At 39.1% G+C, this 21,225-nt stretch overlaps 1 protein-coding gene across 2 annotated transcripts in view; it reads right to left on the bottom strand.

Annotated features, from left to right (window-relative positions):
• Positions 1–21,225, bottom strand: part of LOC117418613 (ras-GEF domain-containing family member 1A-like) — a 78,378-nt gene that overhangs the window by 20,502 nt on the left and 36,651 nt on the right. For both annotated transcript variants that reach the window (XM_034031805.3, XM_034031803.3), the window contains exons 3-4: positions 16,037–16,165; positions 1,893–2,030 (exon numbers count right to left, since the gene is read on the bottom strand). In XM_034031805.3, the coding sequence (XP_033887696.1) occupies positions 1,893–2,030; positions 16,037–16,165 (267 nt within the window). The remainder of the gene's footprint in view (positions 1–1,892; positions 2,031–16,036; positions 16,166–21,225) is intronic.

Raw genomic sequence — 21,225 nt, 5'->3', positions numbered from 1 at the left:
CTCTTTCTGTCTGTGTTGTTGAGTGGCTTGTTTTAGTTGTCAGTAGTAGAGATCTGATTTCTTATATCAAAGATTTTTTGGTTGAAATGGTTCATAAAATCATCACTGCTAACTGGTGACAGTGCACCAAGGAGAGCTCTTTCTGATGATTAATTGTCTGGCTATTGTTTTAAAAAGAAAGTGTTGGTTATCTATAAGATTTCAGTAATAAGCTGATCTAGCTGAAGACAGGGCAGCCTTATATTTCAAGATATCTTTCCAAGCGAGTAAGAAGACCTGCAGTATCTTTCCATCTACGTTCTAGTTTTCTACATGTATGTTCAAGTGCTCGTGTAGTTTTGTTGAAGCATGGGGAGAATCATGCAACAGCAACTTTCTTATTTTTGATAGGTGCTATAGTGTCAAAGATAGCGCTCAGGGTGGTGTTGTAATAGTCCACCAACATGTCAACTGGATGGGGGCTTGAGTAGGCAATGCTTCCAAAAATAAATGAGTGGCTTGTGAGTTACATTAGGGCGGGTTTAATATAGCACACTGTGTGTTTAGTAGAGCTAGGTAGTGATATTTCAAAGAGGATGGCAGAATGGTCAGAAACATGAGGTTTGTGATTAATATATTTAGAATATTTAAACCGCGTGTGATGATTAAGTCCAAGGTATGGACATGAATATGGGTGGGACCAGTAACACTTTGAGAAAAGTGAATCTAACAGTGACCTAAAAGTTCTAGCAAGGGGATTTAGATCCATATCAACATGTATATTAAAGTCAACTAGTATTAAATTTCTATCGTGTTTGACAGTCATTGCAAATAATTCGGCAATTTCAGAGAGAAAAAGATAATTTGGTCTAGGTGGTCGGTAAATTATTAAGATATAGGTTGTGTTTTCAAGATAAAGATCAAGCTCTTCACCTCTTCAATGGTCGCAATGCCACCACCCCGACCTTGATTTCGTGCCTTCTGGTAGAAGGAGAAACAGGCCTCTATTAGTGGCACAGTCTCGTCCTGTTTCAGCCATGTCTCAACTAAAGTCAGGATATCTATTTCTGAGTCCAGAAATAGACTCCCAGTCAAAGCACATACGAATCCTGTCCTTTGGTTCAGGTTCTTCGGTACTCCTGGGAGTTTCCAGCACAATTGGGCTCAAAAGTCCTCTAAAAAAAAAAAATCTGACTAATGGCACACTCGTGATTAGGAGCACACCACAGTTGTTTGTATAGCTTTTTATCACACATAGAGGGGTTCTAAATAAGACACAGCCCGAGACGTAACATTAAATTGATAACTTTTTAATGTATTTATTTTTTACTTGGCCAAGTCAGGGCTTTTTCATAAAGCATTTAATTGTGAATTGAAAATGTTGCTTTAAACCGATAAGTGTTCAATAGATTTGATCCAGACTGGAGCATCATAAAAAAAACTTCACTGAAACTTCACTTGTTTGAGCAGAGTGCTTTTTTCTTTCTTGCTGCAATCTGAATTTGAAAAGTGCTACTTTTGGTTGGACTCTGCTTGGACTACAGTAATAGTTATATCAATGTACATAAAAGGCATTTGTAATGTACAGTATAATGGTAATTATTCCTTTACTTGACAGGGTAAACATTCACAGCAGTTCCATTATAATACCTTGATTTGTTGAAATTTAATGGGAAACATTACTGCAGCACAATCATCTCAAGCAGAGCCATAAATTCACATTTCAAGTCAGTATCAGGAAAAGGAGGGTACGGTGACCTTCATCCACAGTGAATACATGGAAATAAGCAAGTTAACACACAGGCCTCCAAAAAAGAGAGGAGTTTTAAAACCTGGCCAAGCAGGGGGCGGACATTCAAACACAGTGGTCTATGTAGAGTAACTTCTTTCAGAAGAGTTTAGTTCCTGCTCACCTCGTCACACTGGGTTATCCTCCATGCGATTTCCTTCAGCTCCTTTCTCGCCCTTTCATCCTGAAAGTCATACGGGAACGTCTCTGTCCATTCCCGGAGGAGCTGGATGATTTTGGCAGAGAAGGGTTTCATGTTCACCTGTGTGAGAGGGACAGGGAGTGAGGTCTGTGTTCATCACAGTAGAAACCAATAAAATGCTTTACGTCTGATAAACTATTTCATAAACAGAACTTTACTGTAGAGGTGTTCCATTCTATTTTAAATAAATAATAAAGGTTTTAAGGAGAGCTAACAAACTTTAAAATCCCCCCCCCCTCTTGTTTTATTATAGCAATATTATTACTGATTCCCTTATTGTGCTGAAGATGTTTGTTCTTTTTTTTATTGGAGATATGCAGATATTTTAAGCACCACACTGAAGAAAACGCAAGTCTACACTTCCTCTTTCCTGGTACCAATCCCTTCCTGTGGTAAAGGTAATTTCCACAACGTGCAAAGTGTGAATTTTATTGTTTCAGTGTTACTTTGGCAAAATGTCCAAACTAATTTTTTCAAATCAGACTGGAATTTTTGAAAAGTGTATTGGCTGTGCGGTCTGGTTCTTGTCCCGTTGGGTATTGGCTGTGCGGTCTGGTTTTTGTCCCGTTGGGTATTGGCTATGCGGTCTGGATCTTGTCCCGTTGGGTATTGGCTATGCGGTCTGGATCTTGTCCCGTTGGGTATTGGCTATGCGGTCTGGTTCTTGTCCCGTTGGGTATTGGCTGTGCGGTCTGGTTCTTGTCTCGTTGGGTATTGGCTGTGCGGTCTGGTTCTTGTCCCGTTGGGTATTGGCTATGCGGTCTGGATCTTGTCCCGTTGGGTATTGGCTATGCGGTCTGGATCTTGTCCCGTTGGGTATTGGCTATGCGGTCTGGTTCTTGTCCCATTGGGTATTGGCTGTGCGGTCTGGTTCTTGTCCCGTTGGGTATTGGCTGTGCGGTCTGGTTCTTGTCCCGTTGGGTATTGGCTATGCGGTCTGGATCTTGTCCCGTTGGGTATTGGCTATGCGGTCTGGATCTTGTCCCGTTGGGTATTGGCTATGCGGTCTGGATCTTGTCCCGCTGGGTATTGGCTGTGCGGTCTGGTTCTTGTCTCGTTGGGTATTGGCTTGCTTATTATTTTAATAACAGCGGTTTAAGTATACCATGACTGCCAACAATACCGCCTGTTTTTTTATGTGTCAGGAGCTTGAGTAATTTAGAGCCATAGAAAGAAAGAATAATGGATTTAATATGTATTCATAGTAATATGTTGGGCTGCAGCAGTAGGCTTAGTGTGGTTAATGGGTCTGTTCAGACCCTTTCTAATTTTTTCAATACAAGAAAGATCGATCTCTAAATCAATCATTGGAATAAACTATTACACGTGCCCTAATATTTAACATAAAGTAAAAGCTACAGCATGCAAAGAAAAATATGATCAATTCACGCTGTTTCAATTTGTCTGAAATTGCACCGGTCAATATGACCCAAAACAAAACAGATGTATTTAGATTCTGAACATAACAGGTGGGCTCCCCCTAGCCACACTAGTAAAGACACCACTACCTTAATTTTAATGATTCTAACCTGAATATGCAATTAACTCTGCATGCTCAGAGACTGACCCCAGAATCACAAGCTCTCAGCATAATCTTTCTAGTGAAAACATACTGCAGAAACAAAGGCGTGTAACTATGATACATCAACAACAGGAGAGAAGGAGGCGTTACCAAGCAGCAGAACACATGACTGTGCCCAGAGTGTTTCACTGTCAGAGAAACTCAGCACTGGGTAAACAAAACCACCAAGACAGCAATACAGAGTGGAAACGGGTACTTTTTACACAGGAATTTCCTGTACTTTCCATGGTTCCTCTTTTCATGGCCTTTTCCTGCAATAAATTCTGTCTGTTGATGTCTTAAACTGGGAATTACCAAGAGTTTAAAAACCCTTCCTCATTTCACACCAGCATCGTCAGTCTGCTCACAAGGGCTAAAGTATCAATATAATAGTCATAATATACTAATGTCACGATTTGAACCAGGATATGCAAGTCATGATCTGGATCACTAAACATATGATGACCTTATGGACTATTTTTCATCAGCATCAACGATGGACTTTTTTTTTTTTAAAGCCCAGCTTGGAACTTTTAGAACTGCTGTCAGATTGACTTGACTGCCAATTCACTTAGGAGGGATGGGGGATGCCATTGTATAAACACAACACCACTCCAGGGTGTTCAAATATGGTCCAAATCCAACAGGCATGTGGTAAAGCCAAGTTATAGCTTTAATATATTCATCTAAATTATAAATATTTTATTAATTATCCAAGAAAGATCCAAGGTTCTACATTGGGCTACATTCATAAAGCATAAATCTGACTACAATGTGTAGGATTCTTTGAGCTGCTTCCCAGAGCAAGTACAGGCTCTTTAGCAGGTCTAGTCACTCAAGTTTAAGGTCATGAAGTCAGCCAAGAGGTGGCAGTTTAATACATTTCCCAAACTGCTTTTCACGTACATGCTGCTGTAATTACACACAAGTAAAGCATCTCCAGTAAACACACACCCCTGTTTGTCAGCTACTCCGGGCCAGGCTCCTGCATCATCTGCCTTTCCTTTCCAATCACAAGCAGGCCTGTTTCCTGGCAGCACCCTGTCCTGTCGCTTCGCCCTCACCCCCAGTTCCTGGTGTCATCCAGCAGCTGCAAGGCATCCTCCTGGCCCCAGACCTGCCATTACAATTACCAATTTGGGTGGAGCCTTCTTACTTGCAAAACATCCTTCCCCATCAACGCACATCAGATGGCAATTTGCATATAAACAAAGTCTGTAGCTTTCAGCCTTCTTCCAGTGACATCAGTGTTTGTTTTGTTTCTACATCTCCAATAACCACGGAAGTTGGTTGGGCGTGGAGGCACTGTCACTGTTGTAAAGTTCAAACCAGATTACAATGTTCAACCCAAGAGCCTGCTCAAACAGTAAAGCCGACTAGATGCCTTGACAGAGGAAAAACTAAACAGCTGAATGTTGTGAACATTGGGTCTATTTGAATAATCTACAATTTTTCTATAAAGGTGATGTTAGTTTGTAACCCAGCTCAGGTTTCAAAAGTTGGGTGGAAATGTATTTGTGTTTTACAGGTTTATGTTTTGAAAACTGTACCAGATGAAAACTATATGTACAGGTTTCTCTGACTCTTATTATAATATAAACCTTGAAAATATTTGGTTAGGATTGAAAATGATGGGTTAAACAAAACAACTTTTTAAAATATCTATATTTATATATCTATATATCTATATTTATGATGGCCTAACACTGGCCCCTATCACTCTATATTAATGTTCTCTCTCCTTCACAATAACAATACTGCGCAGACGTGTTGGAGTGGCCTAGGGGCTACATCATTTCATTCTCATGCGTGTCATTAAAACACACATTGTACTGTACCATTATTTTATTGATGCAAAACAAAAAAGTACCAGATAGCATGGAGATAGTGTGTGTTTAAAACAGGCCTGGGAGGACCCCGATGTGATAAAGACATTTTCCACCGAAGCATAAATATTTGAAAATGTACCTTCAAGTCAAAAAAGGGAAAACTTCCAGACACATACGCTGCAGATCCTCAGGAAGTAAAAGCAGATGTGGTTATGCAACATATTGCTCCGATGTGAGAGACGCCACAACAAAGTATCAAAACAACATGTGTTCCTCATTTGTGGTCCGGACTGTTCTTACACTGACGTCGAGCCCCCAGGAATGCGCAGTGCAGACCAGTACAAGGCCTGGTCTCAGTCTACGGCAGCACACCAATTCAAATGTCTCGTCTCTTATCTGTCATGTCCACTGTTTTTATTATTAACTTTCCCTTTGTTTCTTTCTTTCCATTTGACTTCATTGATCCTGTCACCACACTATAAAATTAGCAGTGACTATTCATTATTATTATTTGTTTATTTAGCAGACGCCTTTATCCAAGGTGACTTACAGAGACTAGGGGGTGTGAACTATGCATCAGCTGCAGAGTCACTTACAACTACGTCTCACCCGAAAGACGGAGCACAAGGAGGTTAAGTGACTTGCTCAGGGTCACACAGTGAGTCAGCGAGTGAACCGGGATTTGAACCAGGGACCTTTACTTTAACCACCGGACCACACAGCCTCCATTAAGGCAGCTTGGATGATCCACTCCTATTCCGAATCTAGTGAAAAACAATGGCAGCCTTTCAGAGCCAGGAGAGAGTGTTTGCATTGTAATACTGCCTTGAAGCATCATCTACAGTAATGAGATCACAGCTCTACAGTTACAGGGAACACAATACTCAGTGAAAAGCCATCTCTGAATTATTGATCTCATGGTTTCTTTAAGGGAATTTTTTATTTTCTGTGCAATTGAGATTCACCTAAAGTCCAAGCTGCAAATTCAAATATAACTAGGGTGTGTGGGAAGTGAAGCCTCCCACTCTTATCTGAGGGAGTAAATCTATTTAAAGCAATAGAATTCTGAACAAGGACTTTGTACAGTACTTTCCCGCATTATGAGGGATATTCTGGTCACCTCTGAACTAAAATTTGTTTTTCAAAATACATTTTTTATCCAAGTTGTCATACTATCAGAAAAGTGCCTTTGATAATAAGCTTTCTCTAGAATTAAGAACTTCCTTGCAGCTTGACAATGGCACTGTAGAAGAACAGGCATTTCTACAAAGCCCTTCTCTGGAGCTGAACAACACAGCTGGATTCCCAAACAATTCCCCTGTTATCTTCTAATCACAACAGAACCATGAAACAGGGCTCATCTTCCTGCAAGTGTGAGTGCGCATATATATAAAACCCCTAACTTTGCACTTCAATAACTTGGGCATGGTTTGTTGAAATTGCCCACAGATTTGCAGGTTGCATTGATTTGCAATGCTGTGAAAGCCTGGGGAGTTAGGTGACCCCACCTTGTGCGGTTTCTGAGATCTGGATACCCGTTTTTTTTGTAAAAGTTCCCTTTTTCCCCCCCTATACTTAACATGGGTTTTTTGCATTTTTTGCTCTCATGTACAGGTTACATGGTACTGAACTTCTGCACCAAGCCAAGTAAGGTACACATGCTAGGACCTTTCAAAGGTTTGGTGAAAAAATATGAAACGGTTCCTGAGTTATTAATAATAAGAAGATAACCGCCTAGCATCCGGGACTTAAATCCTCTTTGCAAGGAATCCCGCCCATGCATGTCAGCCACTCTGGAATATGTAGTTCTGGGGTGCCTGTAAAGAATGCAATCACGTTGACATGCGCTCCAGAAGAACATGGTTCACGTAGAACTACAGCTCCCAGAATGCATACCAAACAGTGTGTCAGTCAGTAAGATGAATGAATATTTAAATATATACATGCTGCGGAGCACCACTTAATTAGAGGCCAGCAATAAATAACTTGGTGAAACGTTTAATATAACGATATAGTGTTGAATTTAAATCAAGGGAAGTAATGTTAAAACTTTACAATGCATTAGTAAGACCTCACCTAGAATATTGTGTTCAGTTCTGGTCACCTCGTTACAAAAAGGATATTGCTGCTCTAGAAAGAGTGCAAAGAAGAGCAACCAGAATTATCCCAGGTTTAAAAGGCATGTCGTATGCAGACAGGCTAAAAGAATTGAATCTATTCAGTCTTGAACAGAGAAGACTACGCGGTGATCTGATTCAAACATTCAAAATCCTAAAAGGTATAGACAATGTCGACCCAGGGGACTTTTTTGACCTGAAAAAAGAAACAAGGACCAGGGGTCACAAATGGAGATTAGATAAAGGGGCATTCAGCACAGAAAATAGGATGCACTTTTTTACACAGAGAATTGTGAGGGTCTGGAACCAACTCCCCAGTAATGTTGTTGAAGCTGACACCCTGGGATCCTTCAAGAAGCTGCTTGATGAGATTCTGGGATCAATAAGCTACTAACAACCAAACGAGCAAGATGGGCCAAATGGCCTCCTCTCGTTTGTAAACTTTCTTATGTTCTTATGTAATTGTTAAATAGGGAAATTAAAAAATATATGTTCTTAGAGAGGTTTAAAATACATGCTTATTTTGGAATGGAATGAAAGTGAAAACATTCACCCAGATAGAAGGTTAAATAAATTCCAAACTTTCCAAAGAAATTCTGTCTGTTTGTATTTCTCAGGGCGAACAAGATCAAAGGTTTTTTTGTTTGTTTGTTTTTTTTTTTAAATTGAGCGTCTTGGGAACATTCCTGTGTGCCTGAACTTAACACTATACACTAAGCCCTATTTCCACCTGCATTTCACTGTCTTCATGTATGTATGTGTAACTACTGGATAGTTTGTGCTGCATGCATGTAACATATCAAATGAAAGGCCACAAAATGTCCTTTCATATTATATAAGCTGCAACAGGATCAGACATACTATATGTGGCAGAGATGAGAATATATGTAAATTTTTACCAAATTAGCTTACAACTATCTCTAGCTAGGCAACCAAGTCAAACATCCAAGGCATTGGAAACACCTACGCCTGCCCTTTCAGAAGATATCTAATCCAATTGGCTGGGCTTTGTATTTTTTGTTACCGGCTGAGATTCTAAGCTTTACAACGGTATGACACCCTTCGATTTGGCTGCTAAAATGACGGAGTAATCGACTCATAACGAAACCTATGCAGGTGACTCATGTCACATGACGAGTGGCTTACCTTCAGGTGATCGTAGCCCCAGCCGCAGCACAAAAGAATGTCCACTAGAAACTGTCTTCAGGGCATCAGATGATTCTTAAGGGTTAGGTTTAGGTTTAAGGTAAGGGCACCGAAACAAATGGGGGCTGAGTTTATTAAGGCGAGTCGAGCGAGGAAGATGATGGGGTCAGTTTTCTTCAGTTCTGTTAAAATTGAAACCTTTCTTTTGCCTGACTTTCACTAAATGTCAGAAAATATATATTAAAAAAAAATGCAACTTATTGCCATTATATTTTAGTGCTGGGACAAATATCAGAACAAATATCTGACATGTTTTACTATTTGAAATAAACAAATGGTATTCACCAGAAATTACAAATTAGATATCCTAAAAGGCTTATTGTGAAATAAAAAATGCTTAACATGGCTAAATGTGCTTAAATTTAATTGAAACCTTTAGAAACTGGAAACAGCAAGCCTAGTACTGCAATGCTATTCGAAAAGCTTATTATTTTATGTGTATTATTAACATACACATGAGCGTCTGCAGAATTAATATGGGAGGGGAGGGGGGGGGGGGCAAGGTGTTTGAAGCTAGTCGGGGTAACGTGGTTTTGTATAACATAATAATTATTACACTGCTAAACCTCATTTGCATTTACAACTCAGACTTAAGCCGGCATAGCATAGGTCCGGATGGCAGCAGAGATCCTTATCATTTTCAGGTTGCGTTTCCTGTCTATCTTTATTTAATTCAAGAGCACAGACTGTGCTGCACAGTAAGGGGAATTTAAGAATACACTTTAACTACTGTCTCCACATCAATAGAATTATTTTAACCCCACAGGAACGTGTAGGAATAAAAGTTGAAAAAAGCAGTCATAAAGTAGTGTGCTTTATCAACATACTTGAAACAATTATAAATATACTGTGCAAAGAAAAACAACCACAACCAGGTAGAGCAGGAAGTATGAAACAAAAAATGCCACCTACTAACATATTGCAGTAAAGCACATGTTAAACACACTGCTCCAACCTAACTGAACTATTTAAAATAAACAAACACTTAAACAGGATTGTGTGCCTCAGAGCAGCAGCACTGACACACCTCACTAGAGACACAGGATTACAGTCTTGTAAATGGGCAGCAGCAAGCCATTTAATTATACTCAGTTTAAACTTAAGCATAACTTAGTGAGTTGGGTAAAAAGTATAAGAAGGATTTTATTGTAGAAGACATGAAAACAAGTTTCCTGTTTAAACGTGTTATTTATAATGAATAACTATATTAGCAGTATATAATAATATGATTATTTATTTATTTAGCAGACATTTTTATCCAAGGCAACTTCAGAGACTAAGCTGTGAACTATGCAACAACAATCACTGTTGCAGGGTCACTTAAATTAGGACCTCGGTTTCACACCTCATCTTAAAGACAGAGCACAAGGAAGTTAAGTGACTTGCTCAAGGTCACAGAGTGAGTCAGAGGCTGAGCTGGGATTTAAAGCCAGGAACCTCCTGGTTCCAAACCTTTTCTTTAACCACTGAACCACACAGCCTCCACAAAATATAACTATGAACAGAAAATAAAAAGAAATAAACATAAAACAAAGCAAGAACATATATATTCACAGTTGGGCATTCACATTTAAAGAAATTTGATTTAATACACTGCTTCAAGCAAATGCATTTAAAATGCAATACACAAAAAAATAACTTGGGTAAAAGGTACAGAAAGTACAACATGAATACAATTGTATTTACCTTTGTATATGTTGCCCCTTGTGAAAGACATACTGCTTTTAAGTTGCTTGCAGACCCACAGAAGAATAAACACAAGTACAAAATAGCCCTCTTATTAATGCACTTTAGCTAGACGCACATGAATATACACAGAATCACGTTTAGTGTTGCTTGAGAGTGTGCTTGTTACACAGGCCGTTTGCTGATTGGGTCAGCAAAACTGTGTGTAAGTGACGTCAGGCCACTGGGATCTGTAGTTCTGGGGGAGCCTGTAAACAATGCAATCACATGGACACAGTGGGTGCGTTCACGAGACGCAGACTTTGCTAAGTCTGCGCAGATTCTGCAAAGATTCTGAAAATTCATTGGCTACAGAATCTGCGCAGAATGGCGAATGTCTGCGTGGCGTGAACGCACCCAGTGTTCCGCAGTATATCGATACCTATGTATATCATGATACCAAAATCCTACGATACCTAATATCGGGATAAAATAAATATATCGAAGTATGACGGTTTTTCGATACCGTGCTCATGGCGAATGCCGGAGAGAGAAGCTTGGTGTGGAACTATTTTGGATTTCAGCCAGATGACAACGGCAATTTGGTTCAACACGGACAGTCAAAATATCGAACGTGTTTTAAAGAAGTGAAAAACAAAACGGAGAAAATGCCACCAATTTATTGAAATATCTTTGAAATCGCCACCTCAATCTCTTTGCCAAAGTTCACATTGACTGTAGTTTCTTCCGTTCTTTTAGTTTAAGTGAATTTCAGTGCATATTACTTACACAAAAAAGTCACAGCAAAGATAACACATAAAACAGGAATGTGCTAGAAGCTGATCAAATGGATTTCATTGATGCTTGTTTACTTCGTCATACAGTGCATTTGCTAGAAAGTGTAAAAATAAAATTTACCGACGTGTCATTAAAACTCTACCACGTCAAATGTAACGATGTTTTTATATTCTTTGGATTTTTGTGTTTTGTGTTAATCAGTATTTTGTGTGCATGAAATGTGACAGATGTGAAAATCCTGTGTCTTGAATTGCATGCATGAGCGGCGGAAAGACCAGGATGAATAGAGACTTCACTGCTAGCATATTATCAGCTTCCCTAACAGGATCAATGTGACGCCTCCCCTGCAGAGGCTCCGAGTCACACAACACAAGTCTGCCCCTGCAGACGGCTACAGGGTCAGCATGAAAGCAATGAAAAGTACTTGCAGTTTATTATAGTAAGTATAGTGGTAGTCTTGTCTAATTTACTTTCTTTGCAAGATTTGTAACAACCAAACGAGCATGATGGGCCGAATGGCCTCTGTGCACATGGGCTTTGTTTTGATGGAGACATTTGGCTTAAAACAGAATTATGTTGTAATAGCACGTAAGAGGAAGGCATCTACATTAGTGGCCTATTTGTTTTGTTTTGGAAATGTAGCGTTTAAATAGAATGCTTATATTTTCATTTTTCACTATTGAATTGCATATGTTAGCAGTGTTTTTAGTAATGCATTTTGTCAAAAAGTTGTTTTTTTTTATCCGCTGAACTAATTTTATTAATTATTTATAAGCAGTGATTTTCAAAATATCCAACACTAAAACGAACGCGGTGTTTAAAATGAAAGAATACAACGTTTGTGTGCATTCCCTAATGTAACACATTACTGTGTTTGTTTAAAAAGAAGTGTTTTACAGTGTACATGAATCAATCGGGCTAGTCTAGTCTAGCATTATACTCTGTGTTTAACTGTTTTACTTTCTAAAATATTTGAACAGTATAGATTCATGGAGGTGTTATGTTGTAGGTGACTTAAGAACATAAGAAATGTTACAAACAAGAGGAGGTCCATTTGTCCCATCTTGCTCATTTTGTTGTTTATTGATCCAAGCAAGAACCTCATCAAGACATTTCTTGCAGTACCGTGTGAATCAGCTTCCACAGCAGTGCTTCGTTTTTTCATTCCTTGCTCACATTTTTAGAGCACTTCTAAGATACACCTGTATGTAAAACATCTGGCCTGGTTATAAAAAGTCTGCTTCAAGGAAAGGATTTCTGTGCAACTGGTTCATAAAAGAAGTATTTGAGTATTGAGTATTTGAAGCTGGACGAAACGCCAGAGTTCTCTTTTTATATGTAAGAAATAAATTTTTAAAAAAAAAATTGGTGTGGCTTACACTTGGTGTTGCTCGCTCTTACCAGTTTTATTAGAATTTTATAATATATATATATATATTCAGTAACAAAAACTTTGTTAAAATAACATTAAGGTTGCAGTTCAATGTCATCAGTAATGACATCAGCAATGACTAATCACATGACAAATGCTCCACCAAGACTGCCCAGAAGGACATTACCTGGGTGTGTTTATTGGTATGCAGAATATTGTGCCGTCGGCTGTTCTTAGGAACTCATATGACATATTAGCACAGTCTGAGAGCTAAATTTAGTAAATGGCGTGTTTATTTTTTTCTTTGTTTACTGCAATCAGGTAAGCTGCAGTATATATTTCACTTCCTAATTACAGTCCCAAGTATTTCTGTGTGTTCTGCTGTCACATTTTTTAAATGGTCAGTTTGAGAAATAAACTTTGTTTTCCCTGCAGCACCTGACCCTACTTTCGTACAAAACTCACACTACATACTGCAGGGGCGGCGCCACGCTTGGTTCTGAGGGGCCTGGGCCCACCCAGTTATGGAGCGACTGACAATTAAAAACATTTCATGCCAAACCGTATCAGACTGTAGTCCGCTACGGCGAGTCTAGCTCATCCTTGTGGTTCAAAAAATATATCCGTCCCACCCACCTCAGCACCGTTGTCATGGTTATGAAAAAAAAAAGATTGGTGATTGGACGGCTGAGATATCAGATCTTACGTCTTCGATACTATAGTGTCGAAATTACAGCGCGTCTGCAGCATACATACAGGAACTTTTCTTTCACTGCAAGGCACGCAAGCAACTAGCTTGTGCAGCTGCTGTTTAGTTATTTTTTACATTTGCAATTAGCTATCTAATTACCTACACAGGGCAACAGTGTGGAGTAGTGGTTAGGGCTCTGGACTCCTTACTGGAGGGTCGTGGGTTCAATCCCAGGTGAGGGTGTTGTACCCTTGAGCAAGGTACTTTACCTAGATTGCACCAGTAAAAACCCAACTGTATAAATTGGTAATTGTATGTAAAAATAATGTGATGTCTTGTAACAATTGTAAGTCTAAGAAATATTATAATACCAACAGCCAACATTGCAGTAAACCATAGCTATATTTGTGTCTTAAGCATTAACTGTGTCCTGGCAAATTTTGTAAAAAGAAAACAAACCGACGAATCAACAAATGTAATAATAATAATAATAATAATAACAACAATGTCTAAAATGTTTTTAAAAATGAACAATAAAAGCATTAAGTATCATTATCAAAAATAATTTACTGTTTAATCTCAAACTTGTACATTGCTAATACAACAAAACACATTAAAATACACCAAGAGGTTTGTATCTGGCCTACTTTCAGCACGGGTAGAATTATCAAAATTTTTAATAACGTAATAACTACATTAAATAAATATGCATTACATGTAGGCCTGCCTTAAATTAAATGTTCTAGTATTATTATTATGTATTAATCCTGAGAGTCACTTTCATCGCTGTCACTTATTAGCAGGTCATTACGCTCAAGCTCCTCCTCATCTTCAATGGCAATAACAGTGTTTAATTGAGACCCGGCGTTTATTTACAGTATTTGCCTGCAGACCCAGCGCGTATTGGACACAGGTGGTTATTTGAGACCCGGCAATTATTTGAAGTTTTACGGTATATATATATATATATATATATATATATATATATATATATATATATATATATATATATATATACAGTGCCTTGCGAAAGTATTCGGCCCCCTTGAACTTTGCGACCTTTTGCCACATTTCAGGCTTCAAACATAAAGATATGAAACTGTAATTTTTTGTGAAGAATCAACAACAAGTGGGACACAATCATGAAGTGGAACGAAATTTATTGGATATTTCAAACTTTTTTAACAAATAAAAAACTGAAAAATTGGACGTGCAAAATTATTCAGCCCCTTTACTTTCAGTGCAGCAAACTCTCTCCAGAAGTTCAGTGAGGATCTCTGAATGATCCAATGTTGACCTAAATGACTAATGATGATAAATAGAATCCACCTGTGTGTAATCAAGTCTCCGTATAAATGCACCTGCACTGTGATAGTCTCAGAGGTCCGTTTAAAGCGCAGAGAGCATCATGAAGAACAAGGAACACACCAGGCAGGTCCGAGATACTGTTGTGGAGAAGTTTAAAGCCGGATTTGGATACAAAAAGATTTCCCAAGCTTTAAACATCCCAAGGAGCACTGTGCAAGCGATAATATTGAAATGGAAGGAGTATCAGACCACTGCAAATCTACCAAGACCTGGCCGTCCCTCTAAACTTTCAGCTCATACAAGGAGAAGACTGATCAGAGATGCAGCCAAGAGGCCCATGATCACTCTGGATGAACTGCAGAGATCTACAGCTGAGGTGGGAGACTCTGTCCATAGGACAACAATCAGTCGTATACTGCACAAATCTGGCCTTTATGGAAGAGTGGCAAGAAGAAAGCCATTTCTTAAAGATATCCATAAAAAGTGTCGTTTACAGTTTGCCACAAGCCACCTGGGAGACACACCAAACATGTGGAAGAAGGTGCTCTGGTCAGATGAAACCAAAATCGAACTTTTTGGCAACAATGCCAAACGTTATGTTTGGCGTAAAAGCAACACAGCTCATCACCCTGAACACACCATCCCCACTGTCAAACATGGTGGTGGCAGCATCATTGTTTGGGCCTGCTTTTCTTCAGCAGGGACAGGGAAGATGGTTAAAATTGATGGGAAGATGGATGGAGCCAAATACAGGACCATTCTGGAAGAAAACCTGATGGAGTCTGCAAAAGACCTGAGACTGGGACGGAGATTTGTCTTCCAACAAGACAATGATCCAAAACATAAAGCAAAATCTACAATGGAATGGTTCACAAATAAACATATCCAGGTGTTAGAATGGCCAAGTCAAAGTCCAGACCTGAATCCAATCGAGAATCTGTGGAAAGAACTGAAAACTGCTGTTCACAAATGCTCTCCATCCAACCTCACTGAGCTCGAGCTGTTTTGCAAGGAGGAATGGGCAAAAATTTCAGTCTCTCGATGTGCAAAACTGATAGAGACATACCCCAAGCGACTTACAGCTGTAATCGCAGCAAAAGGTGGCGCTACAAAGTATTAACTTAAGGGGGCTGAATAATTTTGCACGCCCAATTTTTCAGTTTTTTATTTGTTAAAAAAGTTTGAAATAGCCAATAAATTTCGTTCCACTTCATGATTGTGTCCCACTTGTTGTTGATTCTTCACAAAAAATTACAGTTTCATATCTTTATGTTTGAAGCCTGAAATGTGGCAAAAGGTCGCAAAGTTCAAGGGGGCCGAATACTTTCGCAAGGCACTGTATATATATATATATATATATATATATATATATATAGACACACACACAAAAGGACTATTAGTAGAACATTGCAACTCTCGCCAAGCATACAATTTTCATTACTTATAACCCAAAGAAATAAAGAAGAAGAGAATGGCTGTTCCTTGAGTTGTGCCCATTCTGTGGGGTCTCCAAGGTTACCTTGTCTGCCTCGGCTCCCGTCTCCAGCTGCTGTTTCCTCTTCAGACAGAGCCTCCCTACCCGTGCCAGCAGCTCCGCAGGGGGAATGAACGCTCGCGAGCTCAGCAGCAAGGTGAAGATGAAGGTTCGCTGGGGGGACAGAGAACATCCCATTCAACAAGCAACCCAGGCCACAAGAATCAATACGCTGGCATGCAATCACCCTGTCCTTTTAATTATGCCTCAGTTCACTTACCGTACACAAACAGACACACAAGCTTATACACCAGCATCTGAATTTGCGATGGTAGCATTTAGAAAGACCACAGGACACTACCATTATATAGTACAGTATATAGTATACAGTACTATAACTACGCAAATAGGTGCATGCGCTTTTTTAATGGTAGTACAGTACAAGGAGGCTAAAACCAATTCCAAAAAGTTTTTCCAATATTATAACGGCTAAATGTCTAAGAGATACACATAGCAACATCATAGATGAAGAGAAAAAAATAGCAAATATATTAAATGATTACTTTTCACACGTTTTTACAAAGGAGGATACGGACAACATGCCCCACGTCAACCTGTCAGACTGGAGAATTGCAAACATAATACCAATCCACAAAAAGGAAGACACAACCGAACCAGGTAACTACAGACAAATAAGCCTGACTTCTATTATATGTAAACTTATGGAAACTATAATAAGATCTAAAATGGAAAATTACCTATATGGTAACAGTATCCTGGGAGACAGACAGCATGGTTTTAGGAAAGGGAGATCGTGTCTAACTAACCTGCTGTATTTTTGAGGATGCAATATTGACAATGGATAATTACAAAGCATATGACATGGTTTATTTAGATTTCCAGAAAGCTTTTGACAAAGTCCCGCATAAGAGATTAATTCTCAAACTGAACGCAGTAGGGATTCAAGGAAATGAATGCACATGGATTAGGGAGTGGTTAACATGTAGAAAACAGAAAGTACTGATTAGAGGAGAAACCTCAAAATGGAGCGAGGTAACCAGTGGAGCACCACAGGGATCAGTATTAGATCCTCTGCTCTTCCTAATCTACATTGACTTAGATTCTGGTATAGTAAGCAAACTTGTTAAATTTAGGAGGAGTAGCAAACACCGTTGCAGCAGCAAAGGTCACTCAAAATGATCTAGACAGAACTGGGCAGACACATGGCAAATTACATTTAATAGAGAAAAGTGTAAGGTACTACATGCAGGCAATAAAAATGTTCATTATAAATACCATATGGGAGACACTGAAATTGAAGAAGGAATCTATGAAAAAGATCTAGGAGTTTATGTTGACTCAGAAATGTCTTCATCTAGACAATGTGGGGAAGCTATAAAAAAGGCCAACAAGATGCTCGGATATATTGTGAGAAGTGTTGAATTTAAATCAAGGGAAGTAATGTTAAAACTTTACAATGCATTAGTAAGACCTCATCTAGAATACTGTGTTCAGTTCTGGTCACCTCGCTACAAAAAGGATATTGCTGCTCTAGAAAGAGTGCAAATAAGAGCAATCAGAATTATTCTTGGTTTAAAAGGCATGTCATATGCAGACAGGCTAAAAGAATTGAATCTATTCAGTCTTGAACAAAGAAGACTACGCGGTGATCTGATTCAAGCGTTTAAAATTCTAAAAGGTATAGCCAATGTCGACCCAGGGGACTTTTTTGACCTGAAAAAAGAAACAAGGACCAGGGGTCACAAATGGAGATTAGATAAAGGGGCATTCAGAACAGAAAATAGGAGGCACTTTTTTACACAGAGAATTGTGAGGGTCTGGAATCAACTCCCCAGTAATGTTGTTGAAGCGGACACCCTTGGATCCTTCAAGAAGCTGCTTGATGAGATTCTGGGATCAATAAGCTACTAACAACCAAACGAGCAAGATGGGCTGAATGGCCTCCTCTCGTTTGTAAACTTTCTTATGTTCTTATGTCCTGCTACCTTGCCAAGACACCTCTTCAGATGTACTGTATAAACTAGTTGACATTACTGGATATTGAAAGAGCGGGGGCGGGGGGAGATTCTGGTAAAATAATGTTTTCCTTCTACATTTTCAGTCCATCTGGGAGTGCCTGTTTGGGAAATGTTTGTCAAGACTCAGTCTCCAAACCACAGCAGTTTTGAACAGAACATTCCTACACTGAATTGTTCTCAGAAAAAAACTGAGACATTCCAAAAATGTTTCAAAATGAAAATCAGCCAGTCGTGATAACAAAAGCAATACAATAGGATTCAAAACATGATCACAGCTTTGGTGATGAAAAGGTGTAGCCTACGGTTCTTCGTACCAGAAATGTCATAAATTAAACATCTTAGATCAGTTTCAGTATTAATGCATTTACTGAAACAGCCGTCTGTCTTAGGATTTTAGAGTTACAATGTAATGCAAACTATTCATAAATAGTTTCTTATATTAGAATTGTATTTATGCATGTGATTATATGATATGTGAAGCATGTTTGCTTGTGTATATCATTGCAAAAAACAATGTTAATGCAGCAGTTAGGGTTGAACTCACTGCCACAAAAGCAAGCAAATGTGGTGTTTGGGGTTTTAACCTGAACTCGCCATTCCCACCTCACACAAGCACCCAAAGGAACCAGACAACACAAGCAACCGCAGCCTGCTGACATCAGGGAAGACATAGAACATGCAACTCTTTCCAGATGACACAAGAGACATCCATCATCATGGTCCACCGGTGCTGTAGCAATGGATCTACATGTACACTTCAACACATACACGCCCACTTCAGGCTGCAGAACCCTATCAACTTTACAAAAATAGAACTATATTTGCATGCGCTATTGATCTCAATGCAAGTATGAAAGTAATTGACATGTCTCAATGCACTACTACCATTTTCCAGCATTTCAAAGCATTCAAATAACCATAAGGCTCATTCCACCAGATATACTGTTGCCTCAATGGCTGCTTCCAGGGACATTCCTATTCAGAAATCTGCAGGGCTGCTACCTGGAAGTCAGCACACACCTGTACCTCCCATTACCATATTGACCTTGAGTTATGCTAGGATGCTTGTCTTGCAGCCTTGGTTCTGCAGTCTCTTTTTCCTAAATAGGGGGTATGCACCTTTACCCCTCCTCCCAGAGAACTCCTAGGAGTTTGCCATAAGTGGATAGTGTACCTTATTCACATCCTTAGAAATGAGGGTTACTCACATGTAACTGTAGTTCTAAGAGTGGTATATGATGCACATCAAACAACCCACTGACCTCCCCTGGCATATGGCACATCGATTCTTGCTTCCAGCATGCAAGATCTGACATCACAGGCCTGATATCTCTACCATTCTCCACAGATTGAGTATATACAATAGACTATACAACATGGTAGCTTTCTTATGTGTTCTGGATATATTTTAAAATTGTAACATATTAACGATCTCTACTTACTTTACTATAAAATATCTGTCTATTCCTTTCGTGCCACCAGTTGAAAGGGAGCTGCACCTTTGCTTTGGCAGAGATGTACCAGTTTTGTGGCTGTCGTTCACAAAAACATGACAACATGTTTTACAAGCAATGAATCCAGTCACATGTTCATTATTTTCATTTACTATGATTCCAATTCAGTTTTTATTAAGTCTCTGTTAAGATGTCACCAGACACAAAACTATGATAAAGGCTCTGTGATACACAATAGGCACTTTCAGGAATACCTGGTACATAACCCTGCTGGGGCCAGCTCAATGAAGAGGCTGCAGAGTTGGAAGAGTAGCACTACCAGTAGGGGTGTGCCTCGTATTGGACAGCTGCTTACCACAGCCTTTAATAAACTACTGTTAAAGCAAGAGTACTGCAAGTATACAAACTTCACTTGGCTGGCAGGTTTTAGATGAGACCCAATTAAGGAGGAACCTCCTGACCAAAACAAACACTCAGCACCACATCAAAATGAAAAACATGGCGAAATAAAGCAGCCTTTTACAATTTTGTAATAATTGTTTTGTTTCCTTTATCGTTTTTGCGTTAGCTGTGTTATCGCAACAAAACAACAATGCTAGAATTAGGCTGCATCTATCAAACAGGTATGCTAATTACAGGTATATTTATATCTTCAGTTAATGTGACATAGCTGGCTGAAAAACAACTGTTTTTTCTTAGAAGCAATTCCTCTTGGGTGTAATTGTGTCATTTGAATGTTAAATGATGTTAATACTGTATATTATCTGTAAAGAATAAAGACCATGATTATAAAACCCTTTTTCTAATTGTGGCTGCTATATAACCCAGGCTATGCTGAAGTGAGAAGCCTGCCCTGCCTAGCTATTGTCTCACTCTGCTCGGGGAATCTCATTGCTCCAAAGGGATAGGCTACAGGGCTCTACTAACTTCTTGAGAAGCAATCTCACTGTAGGGCAGACATCCCCAAGCATGGGCAGAAAACTACCAGAAGAATAACAAAGCCTATTATCAGGTGTACAGCTAAAAAAGAAACTGGAGTACAAAAGATTCTCCCTACAGTACTGTTTTCTGTGACTATTTGAGGAAGACAGAATCAGCATTATCAGAAGTTGTCTGTGGTGTCCCACAAGGCTCCATTCTAGGTCCCTTGCTGTTATTATCCGCAGACACAGAGTGAACTTCCATTGCTATGCTGATGATACCCAGCTATATCTGTCCCTAAAGCCAGGAATTTCTTCTGCCTGGGTGTTATTAGCTACTTGCCTTAAAGACATCAAGCACTGGATGTCACAGAATTTTCTAATGTTGAATTCAGGTAAAACAAAGGTTATGCTAGTGGGATCACAGAACCAACTAAAAGGAAATGTGGGATTACATGAGCTCGACCCTTGCAGTCTCTCATCAAAACTTAAACTAGAAATTAAGAGTTTGGGGGTTGTTTATTTTTTGAGACCGATATTAAGGATCTCTTTTCCATTTGAGAAATATAACCAAACTTATTTCTGTATGTTTCATCTAGAACTGATTATTATAATGCACTTTTTTCTGATGTCCCAAAACGTGTGGTATCCCGCTTGCAGCTTGTTCAGAATACCGCTGCTAGAATTCTGACTAAAACCAGGAAAAGAACATATTACCCCTGTTTTGGCCTCTTTACACTGGTTCCCTGTGCAGTATAGAATTGATTTTAAGATTTTGCTGTTAACTTAAAAGGCTCTGAATGGATTAGCACCTAGTTATT

Source organism: Acipenser ruthenus, chromosome 13 (assembly GCF_902713425.1).
Source record: "Acipenser ruthenus chromosome 13, fAciRut3.2 maternal haplotype, whole genome shotgun sequence".
Classification (NCBI taxonomy): Eukaryota; Metazoa; Chordata; class Actinopteri; order Acipenseriformes; family Acipenseridae; genus Acipenser; species Acipenser ruthenus.
The sequence above is the reverse complement of the archived record's forward strand: the minus strand, read 5'-3'. Positions and strand labels throughout refer to the sequence as shown.